This window comes from Thalia democratica, chromosome 8 (assembly GCF_965202585.1).
Source record: "Thalia democratica chromosome 8, ktThaDemo2.hap1.1, whole genome shotgun sequence".
Lineage (NCBI taxonomy): Eukaryota > Metazoa > Chordata > Thaliacea > Salpida > Salpidae > Thalia > Thalia democratica.
In genome coordinates this window covers 37131736-37155045 of record NC_139172.1, presented here as the reverse complement: position 1 = coordinate 37155045, position 23310 = coordinate 37131736, and the positions used below count along the sequence as shown (strand labels likewise).

Here is a 23310-nt window from a genome sequence, read left to right as displayed (position 1 = left end):
TTTTGTGAACTTTTGTATGTCCAATTAATTTTAATATGAAAAACATAAAGCAAATAGTTTGTAGCATAAACTTTTTACAAAACTAAAAATACTCAAAGTTATCAAACTTTCGAGTTTTATAAAAGTTATAAAGGCATACGATCCCTTAATTTTTTTATCTTTATGTATTATCTATAACAGTGGTCGGCACATCAAAAAAGGAACAATTTTATTGTGTTAAAACCATAGCTTTTACTTTGTTTACAAAAAATGCATTTCGGTAATATTTTAACTTATAAATATAAAACTAAAACTTTAGAATACGTTTTTGAAAACATAAGTATACCCAAAATATTAAACAAACTGTTTCATACTTAACTAAGTGAATGTAATCAGCTATGTTATGAACAAAGCGAAAGCAATTATTTTCATAATACTAATCAGCCGCGTCCTTTTTATCTGTCGTGTCTACGTTCTCGGAAGATTTTCAATTATAAGTTTTGTTTTGTTTATTTACGTTATAAGCACTAGAACAACAAAGTCGTTTTAAAAAGCTCGTTAACACCGAGGAAACGTCACGCATGAGAAATCGTAGAGATTTTCGGTGGCGGGAAAAAATTCCTCTGACCATTCGTCTTTCTCAACGTCGTAACAGTGTGCAGCTGCCGTTCCGTTGAGAAGCACGCAAATTCGTTTTCCGACCGAAACTGCCACTTGAAAAGACGGGATGCTCGGCGACTTGAGAGAAACGAATCGCTCGCCGTCGAACGTCTGCAAGCTTCTTGAATCGACCACGAACAGTTTGTCGCTGACGACAACCAAGCTGTGGTAGGCTATTTTGTCGATCATTTTCGGCATGGGCGACCACTCGTCCGCGAAAGCGTCGTACGATTCCACCGTGTCCAGATAAATTTCGTAGTCGTAGTTGTGTTCCAAGTAACCGCCGCAAACCACCACCTTCTCTCTGAACACGGCGCAAGCGGCTGAACCCCTCTCGCTCGGTCCGGCAACTTCCTCCCAACTGCTGTCGGTCGTGTCCAAGCGGCAAGTTTTCGCGGGCGAAAACACTTTGTCGTAACCGCCTAAAACGTATATTTTATCCAGGTAGGCGCAAACGCAGAAGTGGTCGGGTCCTCTACCGTGCATGTCCGCCACTTTCTCCCAACAACCGGTCGAAGGCGAGTATTTCTCGACCGACTTGACGCCAACCAATTCGTGACAGTATACAAAAAAGTAAACGTGGCCCTTCACGTGGACCGCTTCGTTCTCCTCTTGCTTCTCGGTCATCTCGCCCGCTTCCACCGGCCCGCCAAAATTTCCTCCGTCAATCCGATGGACGCTGCTCACAAGTTCGCCCAAACCAAAACCTGGTTTGCGACCGCCGCAAACCAGCATGCTGAAGCCTTCGTGGCCGCAGTGCCTGCTCGCCACCTGCTCGCTCGACTCGTTTTCTTTCTTCAAAGCGCGCTCCAGCAGGCCGACGCACTCGTCGTTGCTGGCGATCGGCGACGAGCCGCTCAGAACTTCTTTCAAAGCGAGGGGCGGAAGGAGCGGAAGGCGCACCGTCGTCAGCAGCCGCCTCGCGTGCCCGCCGCGCCCCTCCACCCCCAACCAGGCGTTCGCCGCGTTGACCACCTCGAGCTCCGAGCTGACGTGCAGCTCGGAGCTCGCCAGTATTTTCACGACGAGCTCGGGTTCCAACTGCAAGAAGCTTTCGCTTTCGACTACCATCGCGAAGCACCGCTGTATGTAGTTGATTGTGAGTTTAGCGAGGTTTTGCAGCTGGTTGAATTTGGCTAACTGGTAAAAAGCAGCGACGTTCGCAACGCACGTTTTGCTCAGGAAATAGTCGCTTATTTTTATATCCGCGTCTTCTTTTAACATCAGGCTGTTCGTTTTCAAAGTTGAAACTAAACCTTTTTCTTCTGTGATCTCTTTACCTAAAAAATACTTAAATGTTCAATGATATAATTTAAAATTATATCATAAATTTGCTAGACTAGTCAAAACTTTAATGAAATTTTTTGAGGTTAGTCGGATTTTTATTTTTTAAATAACTCATCAGCCGAAACTCAATAGATCAAATAAACAAGTATAAGCAAGTCTTTCTTTATAGATTATTTTGTTTGGTTCTATTAGTTTTTGAATATGAATGTTATGTATATGCCATTTAAATAAAATTTTCTTTATTTTGACCACTGCAAAACTTTTGCTGATGTCTTTAATTGTTAGTTCAGTTGCTTAAAGACTAATTTTTTTTGTTTGTAGGTTTCGTTGAACCATATAAGTAAAACTATTTAGCTCATTTGAAATGGCCATAACGTAACAGCTACGTAAAACCATTTCTTATAAATTAAAAAAGAAAATCCCTTTTAATTTTAATTTATAGAAATTATAAAGAAATAAAATAATAGTTTAGTTTCTAGTTTGAATATGAATTTTATATCTAAACTTTATAAAAACCACCTACTAGCAATAGCTAAGGTTTTAAGTATATAAATAGAAGACAGAAACAAATAATTTACCCGACTTTGTGAGTTCATTGAAAGTTTTAACTTGAATACCACTCAACATTTCTGAAGAAGCTTCTACGCAGGATCTTACAAAACTATTATTTCTTAAACTAAAACATTTTTCAAGTTTAACTTTTTCGCTCTCATTTTTGTTGCTTCTTTTCTCGACTTCCATGATTTTGTAAAAATTATTTAATACTGCTACCAAAACAAAAACTATCGTTAAGAACATTAAGTGTAAGTATTTTTAGGAAACAATCAAAAAGAAAACTTATAAAAAGCTATTTTTTCTAAGTTAAAGACGTAGTTGTGAAAATAAATGCAGAAAAATGTCATGGTATTTCGTTTTTCAGCTGTAGGTAATTAGTTTTTTTTTAGTTTTGGCCATTAAGATCGACCCACAATCTTTTTTAGTTTTAATCATTTGTTTACTGACCTTTTAATTTAAAATAATGCAAGCCATTGAAAGGTGGCCTAAGAAAAAAGTCAAATAATAAAAAATTAAAAAGTTTTGCAACACACAACAGTTTCAATACTCATGTTTTTATTATTTTTTGTACTTTTTATGGTAATCTTATAACAATTTTTAACGTTATATTACTGCTATTTATTTGTAAGTGTTGTACTGCGTGAGTATAAATAATAAGTAGATAACAAAAGTATGTAAATTTTATTGTGTTATATAAAATATATAACTTTTTATAATTTTTTTATTAATTTTTTTTTGTAATATTCGTTGAAAATTGTTTTTATTATTTCGATAAACATTGAACTTAATTGTGATAAGTTTAGAAGTAGAACTTAATTTATAATAGATGTATTTTATAAACTGTTATAAGCAAAATTATTGGAGTGTCTAATTCAGAGACTACAATTTTTTTTTGTATTAGTGTCATACACTAGGTTTTTTATCTTGCAGCTTAACTCATTAACTTTTAAAGTTGTCATTAGGGCTTATCAAAACTGGTTTATTTCCTTAGAAACTTTTGCAATACCACGGCAAATCAGTTGATGTGTTTTTTAAGGAAATTTTTGTAACATTATTTTGTGTTAGTTGATAAATATTTGGTAATTACCTAGGACAGGGTTCGACAGGTAAGTTTAGTAAACAATACTTGATTAATCTTAAATAAATAAGCAACGTCTAATAAGGCTTTGCAAGTAAATTAAAAAGTTTACAAACAAATATAACTTTTTGTACAAACTAAAATTTTTTTAAGAAAAACTTTCTTTGCTTGGTACAATAATTTTTAATTTACTTTTGAATATCGAACTAAAACAATACATCAACTATAATTAATTTTCAGTTTGATATTGGTACGACATCAAACTATAGGTAATTACTAAATATTTTTAAAGAAACTTTTGTTAACTATTGCAGATTATCGAATAAATGTTTTAATATAATTTTGTCGTATAAACATAAATATCAGGCTAACTTCAGCTCGATATTGGTCCAAAATTATGCTAGGTAAATACTAACATATTTTATGTAATGTAACAAAACTAGTTTATAAAAACCAAACTAATAGTTATTTTTTTCTTTTTAAAAGATAAATTTTTTTCATAAAAGATATGGCTACTTTAAAACAGATAAAGTTGTTATACAAAAATTTACTTTCGATCGTGAAATTTCGTAAAATATTTTAAACAATTTGCAGGATGTTCTATAGATTAAAAATGATTTCTTTGAAGTTGTAAAAAATTAAACTTTACAAAATCATTAAGGCTCTATGAGTAGGAGGTCCAAAATTATATTTTACGAAAAAAAAAATTGTTTCTTGTTTTTAAGTTTGGAATATATGCTATAAAAAAGTTTTTTACACAACAACAAAAAATACAATCAACTTTTTGACATATAACAAGGTCAATTTTTCTGGAAATTTTGCTTACAATATCTAGAAAATTCTGTACTAACAAGATTTGAAAAATAAAATATATAAATCAAACTAACAAAAAATGTTAAAGCTCAGCTAAAACATTTTCAAGTAATTTATTTAAAAATATATTTCATCAATTTTCGTCAGGGAAATACAACTGAAACAATAAACTAAGATAAAACACAATCAATCAATATAGTGCATAAATAAACTAGCTAATCGATTAATAAAATTCAAGCGTTATAAACACAATTAAAATTGAAAATTCAACAAAAAAACTTTTAAACAAGTAAAGCTAAAGTGTAACCAAATTTTATTTTTCTCATAGATTAAGTTTAAGTAGATATATTAAAATGGCTTTTAGTCTAGTAAATTCTAAAGTATTTGAAAATTGTCTCATGATACTAAATTTTTAAATATCAAAGTTGTTTCCACAACAAGTATTGTTTACTTCATGTGCAGCTATAGCTGATTTTTCATCGCATTTTTCACTGATACGCTCTTATTATCTTTTTTGTCACTGATCTGGACAAACTTTCCGTCACATAGAATCAAAAATAAAGGAGCATGTTTTAAAGTGTGTTATCTCGCACATCAGTTATAAAAAAGATGGTATGAGAGCAGCAGTGAAAAATGCGTTAATATAATCTGCTAAAGCTAAAAAATTAGTGGGCAATACTTGATTACGCTTAAATAAAAAAGCAACGTCTAGTAAGGCTTGACAAGTAAATTAAAAAGTCTACAAATAAAAAAAAATTTGACAGACTACAATTTTTAAATAAAAACTTACTTTGCTCGGTACTATAGTTTTTAATTTGCTTTTAAATATTTAACTAAAACAATACATATAAAGCTTAACTTCACCAACATAAATATTTAGACGCTTACTTTTCAACTTTGTAACTGAAATTCATTCTTCTCTCCTTTTGATTAAAAAACTTTTTTATAACTTCTTGAAACTATTACAGTTTTTAAATAAAGTCCCTACCAGAACAAGTTACCCTTGAAAAATTTAACCTTAACTGACCTAAAGTGTTTCTTAAGAATGCTTTTATTCTTTTTAAAGTTGAAAATGTTCTTTTAGCTTCGCTATTGCGCATTTTAATATCTAAGCGCTAAGTAACTTTATAGTTGCATTAAATGTTTCAGTCAAGTTGTGTTCTTTAAGATACATCAGTATTTTCATTAAACCATCCAGATCCATTTCTTCAAGTGTATAAAATGTTTTCAATTATCTTTCTAACCGTTTAGATTTAAATACAGGATAACAATTCTTCACAGTTTTTCTAAGTTCCAAGAAACAAAAATTATAAAAATTAAAATACTTGGTCAAAAGAATCTACCAAACTCTTGAATGCACTGAAAACTTATTTGTTTCACTAACGTCGGAGCTGACACCAGTACAGACTTCTTTTGTTGAAGAGAAAATCCTATTTTTAACATTGTTTGTACTACTATATGTACTACTTAAAATTTCCAAATGCTGTTCAACTTTTTGAACAGTTTGAACAGTCAAGTCTTTGCGTTGTATGACTTTATACGAAATTTTACCGCAGGCATTGTTTTTGAATACAATTAAAGTCTAAAAATATATTATTACCACTTGAATTTTTTTTTCTATCGTGAAAAACCAAAACGGTCTAGATTATCTATGATAAAATAAAATTCTTTGAAAGATTCGTTTTAACTTGATTGGTAATCTGAGAACATTATTGAGCTGTGATTTCTCCTGGTTTTGCTTCCAAAAACAACATCACCACGTCTTCTTTCTTACGACTTTGAAAAAAAAAAGAATTTGGTCTAGTTTTACTATAAAAAACTTTTCTTCTTTGTGGCACCTAGCTGTTTTTAAAAGAACTAAATTAAGCTGATGACCAGCACGGTGAACGCAGTAAGCATTTTCACAAACTTGCTTTACTTTTACATGCATCCCTCAAACCCTTCCCCGCATGACTGAAGCACGCTACTACTTTCGTTTTATCTTCTTTCAATTTTTTCAGCTCTGTCAAAAATACATTTACTATTTCATCAGCATTTTCTCTGTCAGGCTTGGATGAAGCCCTGAAACTTTTTCTACAATTTTTTAAATATGTTTATATCTGATGATAGTTGATTTGGACAGAAACGTCTGTAGTTTCATCAGCAATTATAACTATAAAAGGCACTTCACTGACTTGAGCAACAACTTCGTTTTTATAAGTTTAAAGAAAATATTCAATTTTATGCTGTATTGTAGCTTTAACATCATTAAAAACTGTACTGTTTTCCATTTAGTCACTAATGTTTTTTATTTATAACAGCTGCAAAACTTATCAAAAGTCTGGAACAACTTAAATATCACTTTTCTTTGACTTTAAAAAAAATTAAAGTATTTTAATAAGTCAATTGTGACCATGCATATTTATTTTTCAAATTAATGTTTAATTTTACCCCTTGGTCTTTTAAGATGTTTAAGTTGTTTGTATTAAAATTGAAAAGTATTAAATTTAATAACATTTACTACTTATATGATTCCTATTTAAGTAAGAAATTTAATCTGAGACTTTTTACTGAACCATATTTAAGCTTTCTAACTATTCAACTGGCTTAATCATTTATCATAATAAAAGTATATAACTTGATTAGATTTTTCAAAATAGCAATTTCTAACAACTATAGATACTTAAAAGTTTGAGCACTGCATTTAAAAAAAGTTAAAACAAAACAAACAACAAACTTAAAAGTTTTAAAACTGTAAAGTGCTTAAAATATTGAATGAACATCTCAACTAAGCTTAAAAAAATAAAGTTTTTAGAACTAACTCTTGCTCAATTAAAATATTTTTGGTTAGTATAATTTGTTTCATTTTAGCTTTCCAGCCTTTGTAAGTCTCTTATAACTGACAGGTTTTGGGTTAGAAATTTAACTAGTATTTTCTGTATTTTCTTAGTTATATAATCTTCAAAAAATATCAATTACTATGTTCAACAAAAAGTCCTATGTGTAACAACTAAATCATTTTAATATTATAAGAAATAAAATAAAAGTGAACTGTTTTATGATGTACTGGGTAGCGCCTATTTAAAAGGAAAATCTGCCCTGAGTGACCTTAAACTGCCTTGAGTCACCCTTAGATTTTTATAATTCTAATATAGTAAAAAATAAATAAAAAATAAAAATCATAAATTAGTTACAAAATAACAAAGATAGTGACTAAATCAACTAAATCTTATTTAAAATCTACAAAATAAACTGCCCTGAGATTTTTTAAAAATCTTAGACTACCCTGAGATTTTATAAAAAAACTGCCGTGGGTCATCCTATGTTTAAAAATAAAATTCACTTAAAAAATAAAGGAGAATATAAGTTTTTAGTAAAATAATAATTTTTGCTGATGTAGTTTATTTCTTCTATAATAAACCTATTGTATTCCTGACTTTGACCAGTTGTATCTAAAAAGTTAATTTGAACCTATAAGTTTATAAAAAATAATTATCAGCTTTTATAATTGTTTTGCACAAAATATTTCACACAACTTGAGAGTTTTGTTAATTTTTTTTGAAGTTTTTTTTTGATGAAGTTTTTAAACTCAATAAATGTTTAGAGGTTAAATATAATTTAATAAGTATTTCTTAAGGTCTAATTTTTGTATCTAGTACATAACTATTTTATTTTGATGACAATAAATTTCTTAGGAAATCAACTTTTTTTTTAGTTTAGTTGGTGAAGCTGTTTAATTTTTCAATATATTTATACATATTTTATCATTATGAAACCATTACAGCAGTAAAAAATAATAAAGTAAGTTAATAGGTAATTTTAATTTGGCCATAGAGACCAAACACTTATTTTTTAATTCCAAATAAGGTTGTCATTTTCTTAGCCAAAAACCAAAACTACTTCAGTCAGCCTGAGTTTTTTTAAAGTTTGGTCTGTCTAGATTTATCCTGGATTATTTCGAGTTTTCATTATCTTTTTTTGAGTTATGCTGATTATGTAGCAAGGCAACCATATTTCATCATTTTCATCTTAAGTTTTTTCTTTTTTATAAGAAAATTAGACTTAAAGTCAAAAAAAGTAGACTAAGTTTTCCTAAATTGTTAAACTACTCTTAGAAATATAATTTTCTTGGGTGGGTCTCACCGTTGTACAAGTAAAGGCTAATCACTTTACTTAAATATATTTTTCATTAAACAGTTTCAGTTATGACATTTACTTTTTAATATAATTTAAAACTTCCTTTTTGTTATAGTTATGATGTGTATAATGAATTTGACAACATACTTTTATTTTACCTCTCAACTTTTAAAAGTAATTGTTATTTAGTTAAATATCTCATTGACTTTATGACACCAATAATCAGTTATAGTTAAGTTTATGTACCCTAAAAATTTAAAAATTGTTTTCAAAACTTAAATTTAAGTTTTTTTTATCTTTTTTTATAAAATTTTTACTTTAAGCAGGGTTGCCACTCTTTGAGCCAGAAAATCTTCCCTGAGTGACCAAAAATTTCCCTGAGTAACCTTAAATTTCCCTGAGTATTTTTCAAATCTAAAAAAAAATTTCTCTTCTAACACAAGTTATTAATACCTCATTCTCATTTTTCTTCTTTAATAATAAAAGGAAGGTTGTATGTGTATGCTTCTGCATTAAATTTATGAAAAAAAATGTTTTCAAAAACTCAATCCTAAAAGGTTTAAACCAATTAAAAATTAAAAACTAAATTTTTGCACAACTTTGTGTAAACTTGTTAGTTAACTTTCTACATAAAAGAATAAAGTTTAATTTGTTTGACATTTTAATTGACAAAATTTAATTATACTATAATAATAATTTCACATGAAGAACTCACTTAAATGCATACATATAATAATGAATAGTTAAAAACAACTTTCATTTCTCTTAACTGTTTGATTATACTTAAGTAAATATAAATTTAAAATTAAAAAAACTACAATGTTAATACTAAGAATATTGAAGAACTAGCCGCAAGGCTAAAAAATTCTAAATAACCACTTAAATAATAAAAATTACTACTTTTGAACAAAATATTGAAACTGGATTAACTAAACCTCATTCTAGATCTAGAAAAAAATTTCCCTGAGATTTTCAAAAACTTCCCTGAAATTTAGAGAAAAAATCAAAACTTCCCTGAGTTTCCCTGAGTTGAAAGAAAAATGCCAAAATTCCCTGAGTTTCCCTGAGATCCCTGAGTGTGTGGCAACCCTGTTTAAAACAATTTTTTTTGTCCTATTTTGTAGAAGTGAATTATTTTTAAGAAATAATGTGGGTACATAAACTTAACTATAATCCTTTCTTTTGCAGTAGCCTAGCTTTTTTTTATTTTATAGTTTTTAAAATAATACTCTAGCCTATACTGTATCACAGAATTTTTAACTTAGCTTACTTATTTAAAAAAAAAACTTGTATATATAAATAACAACAGGTGAATTTAAAACCAAACAAATTTTTGCTGCTATTTTGCGTATATTCCATAAGTGTGCTAACCAAAAATCTTCCTTTTTTTTATCTGATTTCAGTCTTCAGAACACTAAAATGGTCAATTAGCAGAATAGTTAATATGTAATTTCAAAATAAATATCAGGGCTGAATTTAACTTGAATGTTGAACTTATTGCTTAAATTAAGCAAACAGAATAGACTTTAGCCGTTTTATACACCTAAAAGTTTTCGTGCACCTTAAAAAATTCGTGTACCTGAAAACTAGTATGCACCAGTATACACTTTGACAACCACTGTTTTAAACCTTCAGATGTTATGAGAGCTGTTTGTGTTGTTAAAAAATCTACACCTATTATTGATTTGAGATGCATTAGATGAACATACTTAAAATAAAAAACGCTCTATTCAAACAAAATTCAAAAACTTATAAAACATATAATTAATTACATTTTTTTAGTGCTACTTAATCATTAAGAAGTCATAATACAGTTTACTGATCGTAACATGTTAGTATTTTATCGTAAATTCATGTTCAAGATATATCAGCATTTAAACATAAGGATATATTATTTAGATATTCCGGCAGGGTAGTAAATTAGTTTTAATTAAATAGTTTTACTTGATCTTAAATTTATAATCATAAATACCACATTTATTTGCAATAGTTTAGATTAATAGTTGTTTTTTAAATACAAAATTATTTCCCATTGAGCAGTATTATGTTTTTTGTTGAAATTATAACGCTACTAAACTACTAACACCATTTAACTTTTGAACAACGTTTTTCGCAGGGTTAGAAAAATCAGTTTTCTATTTCTTCAAAAGCACAATTGTTAAGATAAAACAAGCAAAGTATTTTTGCTTTAGTGCTCAAATGACATGACAACTATTAGCATTTTTCAACTATTATTTATATATTTTGTTTTTTTTTTAGAAAATAGATTTAAGTGTACAAACTTAATATTTTTTTTTAAATTTTTAGTTTATGTATTTATTAACCGATTTCTACAATACTTATTATTTTATTAATTTTGTCATTGATATATATTTATTTTTTCAAGTACAAACAGTTTTTTTTCTACGTACAGTATTTCTTTAATATATATTTTTTAGAACATAATAAAAATTGTTTTATTTGAGTGTTCAACAGCTTATTGTGAGTCCACACTAAAAGTTATATACTTTACATAAATATGTATACTATAATTCAAATAGATTGTACATTTTTAACAATAAAAATTTTGCTTATATAGATTTGAGTCAAGTTTTAAATAATCAATAATTGTATTTCTGCTTGGAAACTGTTTTTCATCAAAATATCGTTCATTTAAAACAAATATTTTATTCTGTGTATCAAGTTACTATTATAAAAATTAGAAATCGTTTTTATAGATAGGTTCACAATTTTAGTTTACCACAGTATTAAAAGAGTTATCAAATTAAAAGAAAAGTTTAAAAAGATACTAAAAACTTGTTTTTATTGTGAAAAGTCAAGTTATTTTAGTAATCTAAAAACCAAATAAGACTGATCTAAATATTAAAACTTATTATTTTTTGATTTTCATCGTAATATTAAAAAATCAGGATTATTATTTTACATCAAAAATTTAAAATAAAAAAGTTTAATTCAATAACTTTTATATAAAATAGAAAGCAAATTTACTTAAACGATTTAACAAAAAACTAGTAAACTTTAAGTTAAGCTTTAAACAACGATTTAATATAAAAATATATAATAATTAACCAATATTTAGGTTAAAATCAACGGTTTCACTACTTTATTGAGTACAGTAGAGGGTTAGTATTAAAACAGTTATGATTATTAAAATTATTTTATATAAGTAGTTGTACATAAAAATTTTATACTAATATTTTGTATTATGTTTTGGAACATTTTATACAAAATTTGAAAATATAAAAAGAAATTAATTTTCTGTAGTCAATTATTACAGTTTTTACCCCAAAAGAATGCTAGTTACAATAAATGTTTAGATCTAATAGTAGTTATAAACTTTTGCAACGCAAAGATTAAATTGTTAAAGAACATCATTTAAAAAAAGATAATTACTAAGTATTTTGACTAGACTACATAAATTTTCAATTGCATTACACCTGGTTCAAAATAATAAAATCGGTAGATTTAAACACATAAATAAAAAGTTTAATAAATATTTTTAGAAATACCATGTTTTTATCAGTTAGAAGCAAATCATTTGAGATCTGGTTTAGTTTTCAAAGATACCATTTAATAATCAAAACAATTTTTAAATACAATTTTGAAAATCAAACAAAGCTTTGACTCAAACTTTTACTTGAGTGACTGTTAAAGCATTCTACTGTTTAAATTTGTTGTGACTGTATTTTATTCAAAAATTTCAAATTTGTTTATTTACAAAGTTTTGTACATTAATTGCTAAAATTTCTTAGACTATTTGTACTTTTTTACATATTTTGTAGTAACAATAATAAGTTCAATAATAATCCAACCGTTAATCGCGCTAATTTTTTATCATATGAGTATTATGCTAAATTTCTTTTGCCTAACAAACTTTAAAATTTCTCATTTTCTTAGTTTTTATTAAGTATTTTTTAATACTTAAAATTGTTATTTTAAATTTCCGTATTAACTTTTGTATTTTTTAAAATTTTTATATAAAATTTTAGGTTTTTAAACAAAACATTTTTACTTCAATTCAGCTTTTTTTTTAAACAATTTTCTTTATTTACCAATATAGATTTTTTTTAATTGCCATAACTGCTAGTTATTGCAATACAAATTAGTTTAAGTCATAGTGCTGTAAACTGCCCTTATGTTATGCACTTGTTCTTTTATTAATAAACATATAAAATTAATCCAAGCTCTTTATATATATATCAAAAAAGTATGTAGAGTATATAGCTTGTATGAGTATAATATTTTGTAGTGTCGAAGGTTTGTATAATTGTTTTAATTACAATATATCCTAGTTTTTATTTTTTCACAAACTTTGAAACTTGAATTAAATGAATAAACCTAGAAGTACATAAGCAACTTACAAAAATAAATTACTTTTTAGTTAACTATACTTACAAATTAAACATTGAAAATGGTTTAAAACTTAAAGATAAATGAAATAAGTAATACTAGTAACCTTTTAGATTTTTTTTCTCTTAAATAAAGTTTTATTTTATGAAACAAATTAAAGTAGTTTAACATGAATTCCTTTAAATGTACAATTTCAGTCTTTGCTTTATATCATAGTCATTATTATCTAATAAAATATCTTTTCACTAAGTTAACATTTTTAGCTGCGAATATTCTTACTGCAAAAGCTTTAGTATAATTAGATTGTTATAAAACTTATAGCAGAAAATATTTTTAATTTAGTTTAAAAAAGTAAATTAAGCTTAAATCTTTAACAAACCAGTTAAACTGACCTTATTTTTTTTCATTTAATAAAAATTTAAGGTATATAAACAAATAAATTTTTGATAAAAATTTTCATAAGAAAAAAAAATGTTAAAATAAGTAAGTAAATTGTAAATTAAACACTTATGTAGTTTTTCACTTTAATAAAATTTTTGCAGGAACAAAAAAAAATTTTGACTTTAAGAAATATAAGACAAGACGTGAAAGTTAGTTAAAACTTAAAAAATTAACATGCATTATTAAAGTTTTAAAATTAAGTGAATTACTCAAGCGTACGATTTTGGCTTATAAATTTCTTTTTTCTTCTAGCTCTCTTACTTTTGCGCTAAAACTTTGCGTCTATTTGTAAAGTTCTTAAATGAAGAGAATAACTCGAGCGCGCTCCAGCGTACCACTCACTTTTCACTTTACTTTCTTTTATTTCTCCAAATTTCTCTCAATTTACTATAGAGCTTTAAAGCGCGTGTTTACAATTAAAACAGCTGTATTTAACTGCCATCTTGATTATACCATGTCTGCCTTTGAGTACTGATAGTTGGTAATAGTTTGCCCAGCTTTAGTTTAAGTTAAATATTTTTCAACACATAAAAGTTTTTATAAAAACTATTGAAAAACAGTCTGATTATGACAATTTATGGCAACCCTGCATTAAAGCATACGTCTTAAGTTTGAATATGACAATAATTTAATGTATGTATGAGGCTTCTAAACTGAAGTGTTAATAAATATAAAAAAAAATTATAAGCATGAGAGTAACATAACAAATATATTTTATTTTAAACACAATCTGATATACCTCAAAAGAATTAATTATTTTAGAAAAATTTTGGCTTGCTTAATATTTCTACTAGTTTTTTAAAACTTTTAAGAATTTCTTACAAAACAAGGCTTAAAAAAGTTTATAACTCGAAATTAAAAGTCTTAAAAGATTGTCAAATTAAGCGTTACTAAAAATTTACAAGTATATAAATATGATTAGTTTTGCTTGTCTCACTAAAACTGCTTTTAGTATTTGTAACAAATTATTGTCAGCAATAATAACTCAGATAGCCTAAATAATTTATTTTTACCTCAAATTTAAAACCAATACAATCACATAAAATAATCTAAGTACCTTAAATTAGAAAATTAGTCATCTAATTTAAAAATATAGTTATACAAATTACAAATACCAAAATAGTCTGTATTAGATTTTGAAAAAAATATAAAGATATAAGAGTTTTACAACTTGATCAATATGTCCTATATAAGGATAAATTTCTGGAGTAGTTTTGTTGAGGATGGTAGTTGTTTGGATTTGATTATTAAAACTTATATAAACAAAAATTTGCATAAAATTATTTGTTTGTTAGTTTAAGTGAGATAAATACTAATATAAGTTGTACTTCATGTCAAATGACGTTATTCGGTTTAATCTGAATAACAAATACTACAATACAGTTTATATTGATTATTTTTATACTTTCAAATTTTTGCTTGTATTAATATGTATATATATATATATTAAAGGTTTTATACAAAGTTCTGATCGATAGTGCTCGACAAATTAAATTGGAGCTTAACATTTATTTAATTATATAAAAACTATAATTCAAACAGCTGTTTCACACATTGAAATGTAAAATTTCATGTGATCGTCAGTAAGTTACAGTTTATTATAATAGTGAACAGAAATTTCGATTTTAGAATTTTTTATAATAATTATGACGTAGTAATGGTACAGTTTATTGTACGATTAGTTGAATTTGAAATACGCTGTGAATGTTATTCTATGCTTTTTAGGAAAGTTTAAAAAGGTTATTTTGGAAAAATGTTTTAAGCTATTAGAAAATTTTTTTAAGCTGTTGGGAAAAATGTTTTAAAATGCTATAAAATACTCGTGTTTGCCGCTTCGATTTTATTTTGTTTTAATATTTAGTTGGTTTTAATTTTGTTAAAAAAGTATTTTTGATAATGGATGCATATGTTTTGTCTTTGGCTTTTCTTGTTTAGTGTTACGTTCTTATCTGATTTTTCGATTTCTATTTTTTCTAAGTTACAAAGTTTGCAGCCGAATTTAGTATTGAACTTAAAAGATAACAATACAGACTACAAAATTAAATGGGAAATATTAAACAGGACAAAATTAAAATTCAATACTAAATTCGGCTGCAAACTTAGAAAAAATAGAAATCGAAAAATCAGATAAGAACGTAACACTAAACAAGAAAAGCGAAAGACAAAACATATGCATCCATTATCAAAAATACTTTTTTAACAAAATTAAAACCAACTAAATATTAAAACAAAATAAAATCGAAGCGGCAAACACGAGTATTTTATAGCATTTTATAGAAATTTTCCCAACAGCCTAAAAAAATTTTTTAATAGCTTAAAACATTTTTCCATAATAACCTTTTTAAACTTTCCTAAAAAGCATAGAATAACATTCACAGCGTATTTCAAATTCAACTAATCGTACAATAAACTGTACCATTACTACGTCATAATTATTATAAAAAATTCTAAAATCGAAATTTCTGTTCACTATTATAATAAACTGTAACTTACTGACGATCACATGAAATTTTACATTTCAATATGTGAAACAGCTGTTTGAATTATAGTTTTTATATAATTAAATAAATAAATAAATATATATATATATATATATATATGATTCTTGTTTCATTTCGTAACAGTTTATTAATTAGTTCAGGGAACAAATGAATACTTTGATAAGTTATTTTGAATATAGTTTTAGTTGCCTAATAGTATATAATTAAACGTTTTTCAGAAGTTTTTTATTGATTTAGTCAACAAATTAAAACAAATAGAATGTACAGTTTACAATGTTAAACATGCTGTTTTAAACCAGGGTTTTAAAGTTTTGTTAGATTGAAATATGTACAACATTATAACTTTATTTATAATCACAGTATAGTTTTTACTTGCATTTTAAGTCTGTTATAAGTTACTAAATCTAAATTGGTTACTAACCAAAAACAAATATATAATTGAATTTTCATAGAAAATTCAAAATAGTTATATTCATATTACAATAAAGTGAGTTAATTCTTAAATTACAAAATCAATTGTTTTTAAAGAAACAACTAATAAAAATTGAAACTAGAAAAGAGGAAATAACATTAAAGTGTAAAAATATTAACATTTCTTAACAATGGTAAAATTTTTTAAGTGCTGATTTTATTTAATTTAATTAGAAAACTGTTATCCTTTTAATCACAAGCTGAGTTAATTCAAGTTTTTGTTTAAATAAACTAAACAATAGTTAAGCTACAGCTTACACCCGAAATTTTATTAATTATTTGTTACTTTTTAGAGTATTTTATCAGTTTTCAAAGCAACTTGTCTTAAAAAGCAACTAAATAATTTTTGAAAGTTAAGCTTGTGTATAAACAATGTTTAAGTAAAATTATAAACCATTTTTCACTAAAAATAGTACTAAAATTTTTGAAGAACTACACTTTTAGTTAAAGCTGCTTTTTATCCTGTTTGGCCTGTTATCGGTAGGTAATCTGGTTATTTATTTGGAATCATTAGCAAACATAGTGTGTTTAATCATTTTTACCTTAAAATGATATTTCCGTTACTAAAAAAATTTCCAATATTAGAAATTAGTTATCTTTTTTCAAATTGGTTTTCCCTGTGCTTAGAGAAAATAGTTTTTTAATTTTATTAAATTAAAATGCGAACTAGTATAATTATGCAAAATCTCTTGTTTAGGACATTCAATCAGCTAACTTTCTAAAGTTTATAGTTGCCTTTCGAAAGTAGGAATTACGAACAGACTCGTTGAAATTTTCATATATTACTGGTTTTTATAACTTTTAAAGAACTATGTACCAACAAACTTGTTGTATTTTATTATACATATAACATATTGTATTATATAACAAAGTATTCAGGTTGAAATCAACGGTTTCACTAGTTTATTGACTACAGTAAACAGTTTGTTTAAAATATTTATGACTAATAAACTGAATCACTTTCCACAGAGCATGTTGAAAACCTTTAATAAATTTAGTGATAAAACTCGATTTAAAAATAATATATTATATGTAGCCTTAAAACAATAATTTATTTTTTAATCATCACCTGTAGCAGATGGAAATAAACCTGTTAGTTAGCTGTGCTTGAAAAATCGACAGCTGTTGTGTATGCGTTAAAAGAAGAGGTCTCTTTTAATAAGAGTAGTGAATTCATATCGTCTTGTTTATAAATTAAAAATCCCCTCAGAAAAACCGTGAATCTTAAAGTGTATAATGTAAAAAGTCACTTAATTGTAATGTTGTTATATTTTTAGATAAAAGATTAATTTTTTTCACTAAACAATTCTTTACTGTACTCTACAATATTCAGAATTACGTCTTAGTGTTTTTTGTATATTTTTATAACTTTTGTATTATTGTTTAGCAAAGTGCAATTTATTTTTAACCTACAGCTGATTATTAAAAACAATTTGATTGTTTTTACGAAACATATGTTCTCTGGTTATTAAAAAATAATTTTCACATCAAAATATTTATATATATTATTCAAACTGAACTAGCTGAAGATTAAAAAAATATCTATTTATTATTATTTTTTTGAAATCAATTTTTCATAAACAATCATATTATGAGTATAAAAAACACATAGATACAACAATAACACATTTATGAAATAGTTTATATAAAGTATTTTTTTTATTAATATAATTCCAGTAAACTCTGCAAAGTCATACATAAAAATAATTTTTTTTAAATTGATTTTTAGTCGGGTTTAGTCCCGTTTCTTTTATTTTATTTAATCAATGATATATATTTTATGTATTTGATTTTACTGTTATGTTTGCGATTTTAACTCACTATCGCAATTTCTTCAATTATATTAGGTAAAAGCTATTGATGTTCAAATCCGACTAACTTCAGACTTCTAGAACATTCAAAGAAAATTAGTAAGACCGGGGATTTGAACCCGTGACCAATTGATTACAATTTCACTTTGTTGAGCCACTGAACCACTCTGCCTCGACGAATGTGAGCATTTTTTGAGACTTATATAGCTCATACTTGTTCCAGTCGAGAGAAAAAATTGAGCGTAAAAAAAATAAAAAAGTGAGCTTAAACTTGACTATTTTTAAAACTTTAATTAGTTTATAATGACAAGCTTCTTTGATTTTATCAACGTATAGATGAATATAGATGAATTATACCATACTTTATTTTATAGACATAACTATATATTATTACTACTTTTTATCAAAAACGTTCTGTAGAAACAACATATAGTTTTTAAAGTAAAAATAAAATTAATTAATAATAGTTATACAAGTATAAAAATGATCGACGCAAAAGCTTTTACTGAAATAGATATAGTAACGCTTAGACCACTCTTAAAAGTTTAAACTTATGATGAATTTTGAATTTTTTTTTAGAATAAACTACTCTGTACTTTATACTTGAATAATTGATAATAAGTAAATAAGTACTGTAAAACTCCGAAGTTTTAAGTCAAACTAAACTAAAAAAATTCTATAAGGTATAAAAAATAAAGATAAATTTTCATCTTTATTTTAATCTATGATTATAGATACTATTTTTCGTTTTTAAAGTGTATAAAAAACTAGTTTATTATTTTGGTGGAACTTCAGAAAGCTATTTTCTAACTTAAAAGATAAGTGATAAAGAAAAAGAAATCACAATTGATACAATTAATATTGTTAACTAATTTGAATTACAAAACTACACTTAATATACTTCTAAAAATTTTTACAAATTAACTCTGTTTTATTTTATATTTAATATTTTTAGGCAAACAAAAAAAAATTCTAGTTGACCAGGAAATCGAGAAATAGAAAACTAGAATTTGATTTTACAGTTTTCAAACTTTAACTTTGATTTTATGTCAAGCTTTTGCTGATACTAAAAAGTATAGTCAAAAATTGTTATGCTTAATTTAAGTTTATTTTTAGCAGCGTTTTCATTTTCAAACTCCAACGATAATAACCTTTGTAATTGCTTCTAACAAACATTATTTGCATGTTTTAGTGTTGTCATAAGCAAGTATTTTTCTTAGTTTATTATTAAAAAAAGTTTAATAAGGTGATTTAGGGTATTAGAAATGTTATCTGATACTTAAATTTTGAAAAACAACTTAGTATAATTTTATTTTAAATTTTTTTTTTAATTTATAAAGTCCAACAACTATAAAGTATTACAAAAAAGTTTAAACTCTTTAAACGGGTTACATGACAATTCAAGTTCCGACAACTCAAGTTTTTAGAAAATTATTTAAAAGACAATATCCCAAAGGTTAATACATATTTAAAAAGTATGTAGGTTTTATTAGTATCTAAAAGCATTTTTTTTCTTGTTGTTAAATATTAGATATCTTTTAAGGTTTAGAAAAATTATAAAACCAAGTAAGTTTAAAACTTAGTTTTATCGTATCTAGAAAAGTATTTAATACTTAACAAAAAAAATTTACTTGTAGACATTAAAAGACTAACATACATACTTTTTGTTTTTTTTTTGCAGTATATACTACTTTTTAAGTTGTGATTCTTTATTTTTTTTTAGGAATTTGAATTTTTAGAATTTCAATTGTCCAAATTTGAATTGTCCTGTACCCCTTTAAACGTATGTATTTACCGGGAACAGGTCTAAATTGCGCAAAGAAAAAATTGCACGAGGTTACTAAATTGCACGTGGGGACTAAATTGCACGAGAACAAAATTGCACGAAAATACTTTTGCACGAAGACCACTTTGCACGCGGGCACAAAATTGCACAAGGGGAAAAAAATTGCACGAATACTATTTTGCACGGAAGCTCAATTTTGCACGAGTTACAATTTTGCATGGAAGGTCAGTTTTGCACGGAGGGTCAATTTTGCACAAAAAAATACAAACTTTAAATAACTAAACAAAAAATATATTAAAACCTTTATATTTTATTGAAAAAATTTTAAGCATGTATTAGTGTAATTAATTATAATTTAGTTAGCTTTATACGATTTTTATTTGCTTTTTTTTTTGTTAATTTAGCATATTTTTATTCAAACTATATTAAAATGTTTAAAAACTAATATAAATTTAGATTAATTTTTAATAAAATAAAAACAGAATTTCATTTTCATAAAAATATTCCTTATTAAAGAATAACCATGTATTTATGTAAACTTAAAATGAATTAAAATTATACTAAGCTTCAATATGAAATAAAACAGATTAAATATAAAAATAAATAAATGACATTTACATGGGTAGGTGTTAAAATTGCACGAGCGTACAAAATTGCACAAGGGGACAAAATATTGCACGAAGATACTTTTGCACAGAAAAAATGAGCATGCAAAATAGTGAGACAATTAAATAAATTTAGAAAGGAGAAACTCCGTCTGATGAAATTTTTATTGTGCATTGTACAGAAAGTTCTGTTATGGCTGTATACTTCCATAAATTGTACTTGACTTGTTTTTTTAGTTTTGTATAAAAGTTTTAAACATAATTTAAATATCATTATTTTCTCTTTGTCTAAACTTTAACTTAGTTGCACCACTATTTGCACGCGTTTTACCCTAATTAGCTCTTAAGTTTCTCCTGCTTTGTTTTTTCTCTTTATCTAATCCAGGGTTTCCCAAACTTTTTTGCTAATGGCCCCCTTTAAAGAGTTTAAAAAAGTAATGGCCTCCTTCTACATATAGATCACTCATAAACTACGATAAAATACACATAAGACCTTTTTTTTTTTGCTTTTCATCTGAAACTCAAGAATACCTAGTGTAAGTTTCTAAACTACCACAAAATACACATCAGACCTTTTTTTTTTTTTTTTTGCTCTTCATCTGCAACTCAAGAATATCTAGTGTAAGTTTCAATTTATGGCCTCATGGCCCCCCTGTGGCTCCTTTACTGCTCATGGCCCCCCCTCTTCCCCCTTTGCTACTCATGGCCCCCTAAGTATCTGTCATGGCCCCCTAGGGGGCCACTTGGCTCACTTTGGGAAACCCTGATCTAATCCATCCTTGCGAAAAAGCACTGTCAGAAGCAATTTTATTCGTAATTTTTAAAAAGAAAAAGGAGATACAAGCTTTTGACTAAAATGAAACTAACAAAATAATACAACAGCTACAATTAGTTAATTTCTTTTTTTAACAAAAAAAAAATTCTTAACATAGCCAAAACTCTTTTTGGTTAATGTATTTTAATAACGGTAAAATATAATTTAATAATCTAATTTTTGTTTTTATTTAAATAAATTGTTTTTGATTGATTTTCGTTTATTATTTTATTTGTTCATTTTGACTTTTTTTAATTTTTAAAATTTATTTTAAATTTATTTAATTGTTTATTTCATATACTTTGACTTTTCTTATTAATTTTATTAACTTTTGTTTTTGACTTTTATTTAATGTATTAATTATTTAGATTTTTTGTTTTTATAACTTTTATTTTGATTTAAAAAAAAATTGTTTATTATTTAGTTTATTTTATTTTTTAAATAAAATATTTTATTTATTTTAATCTATTTAACATTTAATTTTTATTTTTTACTAGATAATAATTTTTTTTACCTCAAAATTATCTATATATAATTTTTTTATTACTTATACTAATTTTTATTTATTATCTAATATGTTTTTTTTACTTATTATTTAATTATTATTATTTCTTTTTATAGGGTTGTTATATTTTATTTAATTTTTATTTTTTATTCTTTTTTTTTTTTCAATTGTTTAGATATTAAGTTTTTTAATTCTGGTTTTTTTATTTTTTTTAATATTATATAATTTTTTTTCGTGCAAAAGAGTCTCTCGTGCAATTTTGTCCCCTCGTGCATAAATGTCTACACGCAATTTTGACCTGTCCCTGGGAAGGAAACAAAACATGTGAAAAATTGACCTTCTGTGTTAAATTGTCACTCGTGCAAAAATGACTCTTCGTGCAAAAGTGTCTGCGTGCAAAATTGTCTGCTCGTGCAAAAATATACTCTCGTGCAAAAGTGTCTGCGTGCAAAAGTGAACCTTCGTAAAATTTTGTCTACGCGCAGTTTTATCTTCGTGCAATTTTGTGCTCTCGTACAAATTAGTCTTCGTGCAAAAGTATCTTCGTTCAATTTTGTGTTTTCGTGCAATTTTGTCCCCTCGTGCAATTATGTACGCTCGCGCAATTTAGACAGCTACCCGTATTTACCTTGTTTTTTCAAGCTAACTTGTAACAAAAAAATGAGATTTTTTTGCTTTGCAAAATATCATGTATAATATTGCTTCGTATCAGCTTACGCATACAAAAGTTTTAAAAGTCTCAAATATACCAGACTTCAAAGTTTATAAAATTGTTTAACTATTTAAAAAAATGTTGTTGCTAATTAATAGAACATAGCTTTATAAATCTTAACTTCTCTATTGTATTTTTACTCGTTTCTGACTCAATTCAAGTAATGTTACTTTCAACTATAATTGTAATTTCGCGCGAACGGCTCGAGAAACAAAGAGTGTGAACAAGACAGCGATGGAGAGAGATGACGTCAAGTTCGTTACCTAGCAACAAGGACAAGCATGTAAAGGATTTATACGAAGACCGCAGCTACCAAACAATTTTACACTTCTTTCGTCCTTTCGTCATTTTTTTGAGTTGTACCATATTTTTATTTAGTTTCGCATGCTGTCATCTAAACTTCGAAAAAGTAAAAACTTTTAGTCTCAACTAACACAAAAATTTTAAAAATCAAGACTTAGCAATGATTAAAAAACTCGGATCTAGTGAGGAAAAAAATATTTTAGCCGACGGCAGTCGGCGGTGCTTTTTCATCCATTCTCCTACTATAAAGAAATATTTTAAAGTATGATTTACAAGTGTTAAAAAGCTAAAACTAATACTTTTTTTTTCAAAACACAAGCTAAAATTATAAATACATTGAAATAGGAGAAGCAACGTAACCGCCTTGCTTTTGTTAACGGTAGAGAGTCATCTTCTTTCATTCTCTTCTCTAAAATTACTTATCGCTATGAGCAGTGAACTCGCTTAGTTTTGGCTTAGTGTGTTTTTACTTTGCCTTGGCTTTAGCTTTGTTATTATCTTTCACGAGCAGCTTTTTAACCAT

General features: G+C 26.3%; 1 protein-coding gene across 1 annotated transcript; it reads right to left on the bottom strand.

The window, feature by feature from the left end:
• Positions 1-537: 537 nt before the first annotated feature.
• Positions 538-23310, bottom strand: LOC145843214 (kelch-like protein 24). Its single transcript, XM_082950674.1, has 3 exons — positions 23258-23310; positions 6282-6445; positions 538-1919 (listed from the first exon to the last, which is right to left on the bottom strand). The coding sequence occupies exons 1-3, from the start codon at positions 23308-23310 to the stop codon at positions 538-540; spliced, it is 1599 nt and encodes a 532-aa protein (XP_082806800.1).

Bases quoted from the DNA above. Each gene is read 5' to 3' on its own strand.
- LOC145843214 (XM_082950674.1), bottom strand. From the start codon at position 23,310: ATGGTTAAAAAGCTGCTCGTGAAAGATAATAACAAAGCTAAAGCCAAG. The intron at 6,446-23,257 runs GTAAAAACACAC...AAAAAATTGTAG, and splicing joins AAAGCTAAAGCCAAGGCAAA to AAAAAGTTTCAGGGCTTCAT. The intron at 1,920-6,281 runs GTTTGTGAAAAT...AGTATTTTTTAG, and splicing joins TGCATGTAAAAGTAAAGCAA to GTAAAGAGATCACAGAAGAA.